Here is a 9,234-nt window from a genome sequence, read left to right as displayed (position 1 = left end):
GCATGATCCCAACTCAAAGTTTAATCTGAGATGTAACCTCTACAAATATAGAATGCAAACAAATGCACTAAAAACCAAAGAAACCTAGTTCACTGGCCCTTTCCTTCTCAAATGTCTCAAAGTACTCTCTTTCAATTCCTTAAGTGCCTGCATAAATGGTTGGGACATGACAAGACAAATAAATAAAGGGAGAGGAAAATTAGATAAAATGAAACACCCAAACTCAAAAATAAGACCATTACCAAGGCAGGTGGAGGATGATAAACCATTGGGGTCTGCATTTGCTCACAGGGATGGCTTCAAGTAGGGATTTCACCAGCACTAACTTATCCCCCTTGATGATAACCATCTATTACACCATATTGACATCTCCTTTTCAACCTTAGAAACCATCCACACCCATTATATTTTTTTGCAGTCATTGAATTTAAATAAAGACATAGCGCTGCGATTACAATTGAGCTAAGGACAATTCCACTCAAATGTATCCAACCTGTTATATTTGAATATATTTTGTTATATTTTTGTTATATTGAATGTATCCAACCTGTTATATTTTGTTATATTTGAATCAACAATGATTGTCCAACCTGTTCATAGTTTCAGTTCCTCTGTTACACTTCTAGTGAACATCAATTTAACTATTTTAGAAATATTGAAGCGCTGTGTGAACAGTATTTGATTGCATTAATGGCTTCCAATGAGCGTAGAAATTCATTTGGGCTTACATGGGCCTAAGCAGTGGGATTATTCATACAACGACTAGGACACAGCACAGAAAAACAAGTCTGTGGTCTTGACCAGATTAGCAGATTATAACAACTAACAAGAAGATGAAATGTGTGGCGTCTGCTGGGGCCAAAATGGTGAAGGAAGGGACTTCGGCTGGTATCCGTTGGGCCAAACATCAATACCACAAAAATGCCCAGAACTGAAATGGTAGTCAGTGTCCAAAATTAGCAGAAGAAATGAGTGTGGGAAGGGCGTATATGTGATCTATTTTGCTTCTGTTGTATTCTAGAGCAGACTTATATTGTATTAATTTTTGGGCTAAAGTTTTGAGTATATTAAATGACTGAACCATGTAGAACCATTGACTTGACTTTACATATATGGTTGTAAGGCCTCCTGGTTTTAGTCATCCATTAAAACAGGGGATATTTGTGCACTAAATGTTCACTCCATGCTTTATTTTTCTGCTGAAAAAATATTTGAATCAACAATAACCTCACAATCATGTTCAAAAGGCCTCTCATTGTCATGCTTATTTGAACTAAGCACTAATCCAGCATTGTAGGCTTCCTACCATTTCCTTGATTTTAGTCTCTACTTCAAAGCAAGATCATTCTAAAGCTACATTTATAAAAAATGATCTATTATTATTTTTTTGAGTAAAGGTTCGCCTTTTCATTATGCCATCAATCATTCACAACTGATTTGACCTTGCATTATTGATTTTCCCGATGGGAAAACAGACCAATAACACAAGTTTATGAAGGCAAAGTAACCCCAAAGCACAGAAGTTGGGATCTTTCTAATGATGGGCATTACTGCAAGGCAGCCAACCACCATCAGAGATTGCAACAAATTACTCAATTGTTGTTCTTTCACCTCAACAGGAAGCAGGTCATCCACGTCCTTGTCAACATTAAAAATTGATTCATCAACTGGGCATCCATATTCCCAGTACTTGCGGCCAACTGAATTGTGGTCTCTTTCAATTCCTTAAGTGCCTGCATAAATGGTTGGGACATGACAAGACAAATAAATAAAGGGAGAGGAAAATTAGATAAAATGAAACACCCAAACTCAAAAATAAGACCATTACCAAGGCAGGTGGAGGCTGATAAACCATTGGGGTCTGCATTTGCTCATAGGCTTCTTGCATGTTTCTGTATAATTGCCCTAAGGTTGAATTTTTCTGCATACTTTTCCAGATTGTTGTCACTAACTTGCTAAGCACCAACTGTAACAAAAGTACTTGTAAGTTACTTGTCTATAAAATGTCTGAATTGTGTCTTTTCCCTGAGAAGCTGCAATTGATAATTCCAATATATTGGTACCTGATGTTTGAGGGTAGCTAAGCCTTTCATGTGCATTGGAGATTCAGGAATAACACCATTTGAAGGAGGTATGCCAACAATACCACATAAAATAATCTGTCACAATAAAAGGAAAATTTATGAATCCACTAGAGATTTTTTATGGAGGTGAAAACAAAGAATGAAGAGTTAGATCAAGATGTCTTCAGGAGAGCAAAAGCTCTTCCAGAATAGGGTAGCCAGTGATAGTTGAACCTAAACATGAACCCTGACAAAAATTACAACATAGTTCTAAATAATATATATTTACTGTGGTAATTTGCATACCAAAAACCCTAAGAGAAGTCATAATGGTATGAAGAAGGTTTTCTTAAGTTGAACTCATTTTGTTGGGCAAGTTGGGATGCAACGCTGTGATCAAAATAATAAAGCACTGCAATCATTGTTGCCCGAATGAAAGCTCCAGAAATGCATAACAATGGCACATCAAGCATTTCCTGTGTGGAAAAATAAGTACTGTTATTGCATGGAAACGAAAACAAAAAAGGAAAAAAAAATGGATTCTATGTTTTGAGGTGGTGGATGAAAGGCAAGATCAGTGCCTTATCATGTTTGGGCTATGGGAGCATGCATTTTATGTCAAAGGGAGAATGTAAAGAAGGATTATGGGTTATAAGCAGCCAAGGATCATCCCCCTGCCTTGTGTTGTTGCCACCCCCAACCTTCCAAAGTTCAAACCAACTGTCTTCCAATCAGTGGAAAGGCCAACACCACCACCTTCCAAATCACTGAAGATTTATTGTAGGATTTATTTGGAGATCTTATACAATCCTCAGCAGACAGAGGCTGTATGTACTTCAACTCACCACCTTTCTCAATAAGCCCTTCCCTTCTATAATTCTCTAGACATATTTAGCAGCCAGGGCTCTTTCCAAGCAATGGAGATTTTAAATGTCCCATGCTCACAGCTCTTTAGGAACAACAGTTTTTTTCCATGAGACCCGAGGAATATTCTTTTTTCTGTTTGTCCCCAGCCCATAGGAATCTGAAACTAAGTCTTCTTACCTGTTCCAGGACCTGTTTGGGAATAAAGGAAAAAAACACTCAGTACACAGGGATGGCTTCAAGTAGGGATTTCACCAGCACTAACTTACCCCCCTTGATGATAACCATCTATTACACCATATTGACATCTCCTTTTCAACCTTAGAAACCATCCACACCCATTCTATTTTTTTGCAGTCACTGAATTTACATAAAGACATAGCGTTGCGATTACAATTGAGCTAAGGACAATTCCACTCAAATGTATCTTCTACTCTAGAAACATTAATCATATCTTTTGTTATATTTGAATCAACAATAACCTCACAATCATGTTCAAAAGGCCTCTCATTGTCATGCTTATTTGAACTAAGCACTAATCCAGCATTGTAGGCTTCCTGAGCTATAGGGTTCCATCACCATTGAGATGTTATCATCAAAACAAACATAAAAACCACTTGAATATCATATCCTCTACACATCAACATAACAAGTAAATACTTGCGCTATAAAGCATAGAAAGCCATATTGCACAATATTATAAAATACCCTGTCAGTAACAATAGATGGCAAAGAATTTCAAATGATCAGTCATATTTGACAATCATAAACAACTTAATTTCCAAATAAAGTTTTGTTCAATAGTCTTGAAGAACTAGAACCACCACAATCCAGCTACACCAATGGTGCAAATCCTTAGCAAATGTGGTAAAATATTTTTTTTTTAAACATGGTATACTTGATCATGTTACTTATACAGGGTTCCATCTGTTTTACTAGTATCCAAAGAGAAACTCACTGGTGAGATGATGCAGGCTACACTACAACAGGCCAATAGTATTTTTATCCCCACAGCTAATATACAAGTCAGGGTACAAAACCTAGATCTTTGAAATACTCGTGCTCCTGAGCACTACAAGCAGTGATGCGTCCAAAAACACCAAAAAACTCATTTCCAAAATTCCTACACCTTTGTCTAATTGCAAACACATCTAATGTCAATTGGGTCTAGCTCCACTGGTTAGGTGGAATGATTGTTATCCTCCCTACAATGGTTCTATTCCCACCAATGACATGTTGATATGGCCTTTGGCCCTAAGGAATTTGCTTAAGCCTAGGTGCTATCCTCATAATGAGGCAAAGTTCCCTGGGTTTTCTCAGGATATATTTTGCAAAAAGCATTTTAGTCAATTGGGTCTAGCCCAAGCAATTGAGGGGGAATGTTATCCCTCCACAACCAGGACCAATTCTCACAAGTGACATGTTGACCTCTTAATGAATGTATTGTTGATTGCCTCGTACCCCAAATAATTTGGGTTTACCCTGGATACCATCCTCAGAATGAGAGGAAGTGCCAGAACAGCATGAGGATAGCATGAGGTAAGTGTGTAAAACTAGCAAGAAACCTATTCTAGATAGATTGTTCCACCCTAGCCTAGGAATGACATTTTTAAGGGTTCACATGTGTGCATAAAAAGCACCTCACCCCACCTCAAGCCTCGCGCTCCACTATCTGAGCAGATCTTCCATGAGGTCAAGTAGTAGGGTGAATTAGCACTAGGGGAAATTATAATTCCCCCCTACAGAACTCGACTGAAGTTGTAGAGGTATAAAGTCACAGGTAAGCACTATCCATAACAACATATCACAAGGTTCCATAGGGATTTTGAGTCGTCGTTTTTGAGTGAGATGTGTGTCCAATCATTTCTTTGTAATTCGTCAATCTAGCATTTATAGGACTTGAACCATTGAATCTGGCTTCATCGAATATCCCTAACCCTAATGAGCCTAGTGGATATCACCATCACGTGTGGATAACACTGCTTCAAATACAAGACCCAGTAGGGTAGACTAAACGCATGAACTCATGCACCCAACACACTTAGAAAACTACACCATTCACAAAATAGACATTCATGCATGCCCTCCCCTGGATGGGTAACTGTGCCTTCCTAATTGAAGACAATACATTCATACATGTGCTTCATCCAGTGATCCTACTAAACTATTGCGCCTCCATTAGAGGATCTCTTATGTGCCCTCTACTAAAGATCGACTTTCCTCTGTACAAGCTAGAATGTATTTGTTGAAGGATGATGTTGTTGTCGAAGGAGAACAACTACTGAGAAATAGGTAAAATCTAAGACTACCTCCACTCTTGTATCAAATAAAAGTAAAATTGTTGTCAAATTAAGCAATATTGTTAAGCAATTTTCTCTTTGTATATTCAGCAAGCCAAAAATGAAAAATATTATATCATATGTGGGTACATGGAGCAGTTAGAAATCAGTCTACTGTCGTAGACTGAAATGGAGGACAACCCTTTTACAAGGCCTATGGTACCAAGTGCAACATCTAATCTTCTTCTGGAAAAAAACTAAAAGAGCTTTATTTCACTTTGAATTTCAAATGCTTGTTAAATGATCAAGTGGTAGTTGCAAAGAACAACTCAAACTGGGTGATATCAAAACAAAATAATTTAGTATTTCCAAGACAAAATAACATTATTGATGTATCTCTGGATTCCATGAAAACAAAGCAATTTGATGTATTGAAATGATATTAGGAGATTAGTAAAGAGGATCAAATTAAGTGATGTTATGGCCATACCATTGTATCCATTTACGCTTCGAGCGAAGAGACTCAGCAACACCAAGAACATTGAGTGCCCTCCAAGAAAATGTAGTCCTTGTGGTTTGTAGAGAGTCTTCACACTCTAACATCGGGCTCTTCAAACCATCTCTGCACAAGGTCATTACAAATGTAAAAAATCAGCAAGACACAAATTTGGTAGTATATGACCAAAAGAAGAACTAGTGCAAACAATTTTCACAATCCTGTTTTTGAAACCAACATTATAATCTCCTTAGCATTATGATCAGCTGTCAGTGTTCTTCCCAAGTCAACAAACTCAGCTCCGCCTTGAAAAAGTGTAATTGCATAAAAGGAATGTCGGTCTCATGCCAATAGGTCTCCTACGATGAATGCGCAGGAACCTAGTACATAGACCATTTTTCTCTTCGCTTAGCTACCTAGGGCTTATTTCCCTTTCCAAATATCAATAATTCTTTTCCAAGAAAACATAAAATAAGAATAATATTTTACTATATTCTAAAAGGTGAAGATGTTGAAATCATGCCACAAAGTGAAAGGAAATCAAATATCTTTCCTCAAACCACCAAATATATAAAGAAAACAACAATAATTATAAAAATAAAACTAGATTTGTCGATCTATGCATGAAATGAGTCAAGCGACTAAAAAAATATGACCAAAATAAACCAAAAATTTCAAACTTGACAAAATCCTCTAAACAAGCAGCAAACAAACTGCTAAAATTTTCTAAGATATTAGAGCTAGACATCAACGCAATTTCATGTACTTGAATAAGCCCATTGTTGCTTAGCGTTAGACTTCTTAAATTAGTTATTTATCATTTAATACTAGGACACTGTCTATGTGAAAAGAAATAGGTCCCAGCTTGATCAAATCTGACTTCATTTCAAATCAAAGATCAAATCCAAAGGACACTAACTCGTTACTCTTGGATGGTGCTAATGTTAAATACACAAAATAACAAAAAATAAAGATATGATAAAAAAGTAGACCTGTAAGATTATATTGGTCGAGTGTGACAGGGACACAAATAACTGAGACTAGAGAGATTTATAGAAGGCAGTAGTTACTATTGTGTGATTAGTGGTATGGTGGAGAGACCTACCAAGAAGGGACGTTGGTCTCAGAAAAGTATAGTAGGGAGATCCATAGAGCATTTATGTAAAAGGAAGATGAGAAGTGTCGTCTTCAAGTTGGTTTATGTTATGGTAGAATTTTGTTGGTGATAAGTGGTAACAAAACATTTACATCAATAGGTAAAAAGTAAATTCGAGGCATGAGTTGGACTGACTCATGTTATCTCATCCCTTAATGGTCCTAAGGACATGTGGGGACCCGAACAACTTAGTACCTAAAAGACTTGAAAACATGGCTAACAAATCACTGACAAGAAATGGCTAGCAAATGACTTGAAAGTCTTGTTTATTTTGTTATTTATCATTTAATAATAGTCAGACACTATCTATGTTAAAAGAAATAGGTCCCAACCTCACCAAATCCAACTTTATTTCCTGTCACAGATAAGAAACAAACAATGTAATGATTAAATATGAAACATCAATCTTAAAATAACACTCATCAAAATAATGTTGCTGCAATGTTACAATGAAAAATACAAATATAGAACCTATTTTTACCTGAAGTTGACATATAGTAATTTTGCATGATCAATGGAACATGTATACCAAAATAAGAGTCCTAGGGTATTTCAATTTCCCAGTTCTCATCTTGGTCCTCATTTTCTAAATTGTGAACATGATCTTCTCTAAATGAACTGTCATTATGAGCCTCCAAAACATTATGTTCTATATCAAGTTCATTAGATAGATTTATTATATTGTTTTCTCCCCTTCTATCACAATCTGATCGCCAAAGAGTTAGCGCTCTTTCATATGGAAAACTGTCAATGTCATACTTTGTTACATATAATCTTAAACATGTATCCACATGTTTATCAAGCTTGTTCCTCAACTTTGACTTCAAGAATGATAATGCACTAAACATTCTCTCATCCTCCACTGATCCCAAAATCATGGTTTGACACAAATCTGCTAATTTGAAATATTCTGATATGTTTTCTTGCAGGTATTGGCTAGCACTTAAAGTAGTCCATAATCTTGTTATAGCACCATTTTCATTAGGATTCTCCAAAAAAGGATATTGCTTCCACATTGTTTCAGCAAAGCGTCCACCTTGTTGATACAATTTTGATGAATCTAAAATACCTTCAATTTGTTCTCCATGTATCCAGACTTTCTTGCAAAAATGGTCTACTAAACATTTTAATCTTTTTTGAAAATCAGCTTTTAAAGTTCTTCGACATTGACAATTGTTCCAATATTGAGGGTATACCACACACATGGCCTCCAACAATTCATCTCGAGGAAATCGTTCTCTTATCTCTAATGATAGTGATCTTGCAATTTCTATCAAATTTTGTCTCACTGAAATCACAATATTATCAAATTGGTCTCTTGACACGGGGCAATCTTTGGTGATTCGTCCTGTCTTACTAATATAATGAAAGGGAACCATATACCCACGCACTACGATACATAGTATCCCTTTTTCATCAAAAGTCAAAAAATTTTCAGTATTTTCTATATTTATGATCTCAGTCCAACTTTTAAACTCTGGACCAGTAAAAGAGCCTGGCATCATATACAAATTATCCAATGTAAGACATGCTGACTTTCTTGCATTTGTGTATTCCGCAATATACATTGTGCGATTCTGAGACATTTTCACGAGGACATTCATTTCATGTAGCATAGGAAGAATTCCAGCCAATGTCAATAATGTCTCTATATTAGTTAGTTGAGAAAGAAGATCTTGAGCTTTGTCTACATTATAGCGATTTTCATACATCAACCCTACCAAAGATTTGAACTCACTAAATAGTCTTTGAGCTGGTCCATTTAATGAGATCCATCTTGTATCAACATCTTTCAATAGTTTTTTTCCATCCGTAATACCATCTGCAAATTGTTGAAACTCTAAATATCGTTTGGGACTACGAGAAAAGTATGCATGAGTCTCACGTACAAGATCTTCAACTTTTGAAACTGATGGAAACTTGCTTACTATTTTAAATGCAAGATTCATCCTATGAGCCATACAATGAATATTAAGCATATATGGTGAAGCTGATAGTTGTAGCCTAACACAAAGGCCATTCCTTTGTCCTTGCATTACCGCTGCTCCATCTGCTCCAACACATACCAACTTTTTTGCAATCATTAATTCATCCATACCACTTTCCTTCAATCCATTAAGAACAAGTTCATAAATATTTTCAGCTGTAGAAGTCTCTCTCATCTTATTAATCCCAAGTAGATAGGAATGTCTAATATGGTCATTAACCATATAAATGCTCATGCAAATCCATGAAGTATTATCTATAGCTGTAACCTCATCTAAAGACAATGCCAAAAACCTAGCATTTGCAATCTTCTCTTTCAAATCATCCTTTTCTACTTGAGCTAGATATCCTGCCCATCCCCAACCACTAGTTACAGACCAATGAGAAGAT

At 36.2% G+C, this 9,234-nt stretch overlaps 1 protein-coding gene across 1 annotated transcript in view; it reads right to left on the bottom strand.

The window, feature by feature from the left end:
* Positions 1-1,592: 1,592 nt before the first annotated feature.
* LOC149141711 (putative boron transporter 2) overlaps positions 1,593-9,234 on the bottom strand; it is a 63,858-nt gene continuing 56,216 nt past the window's right edge. Inside the window, exons 2-4 of the mRNA XM_089451308.1 lie at positions 2,064-2,159; positions 1,829-1,966; positions 1,593-1,733 (exon numbers count right to left, since the gene is read on the bottom strand). Of these exons, the coding sequence (XP_089307434.1) occupies positions 1,608-1,733; positions 1,829-1,966; positions 2,064-2,159 (360 nt within the window). The 3' untranslated portion in view covers positions 1,593-1,607. The remainder of the gene's footprint in view (positions 1,734-1,828; positions 1,967-2,063; positions 2,160-9,234) is intronic.

The sequence above is a fragment of the Pinus tabuliformis genome, chromosome X (genome assembly GCF_031772625.1).
Source record: "Pinus tabuliformis cultivar Carrire ecotype Pingquan chromosome X, CPIR1, whole genome shotgun sequence".
NCBI classification, from domain to species: Eukaryota; Viridiplantae; Streptophyta; class Pinopsida; order Pinales; family Pinaceae; genus Pinus; species Pinus tabuliformis.
Note: the sequence above shows the minus strand (reverse complement) of the source record. Positions and strands in the feature narration are given on the sequence as shown.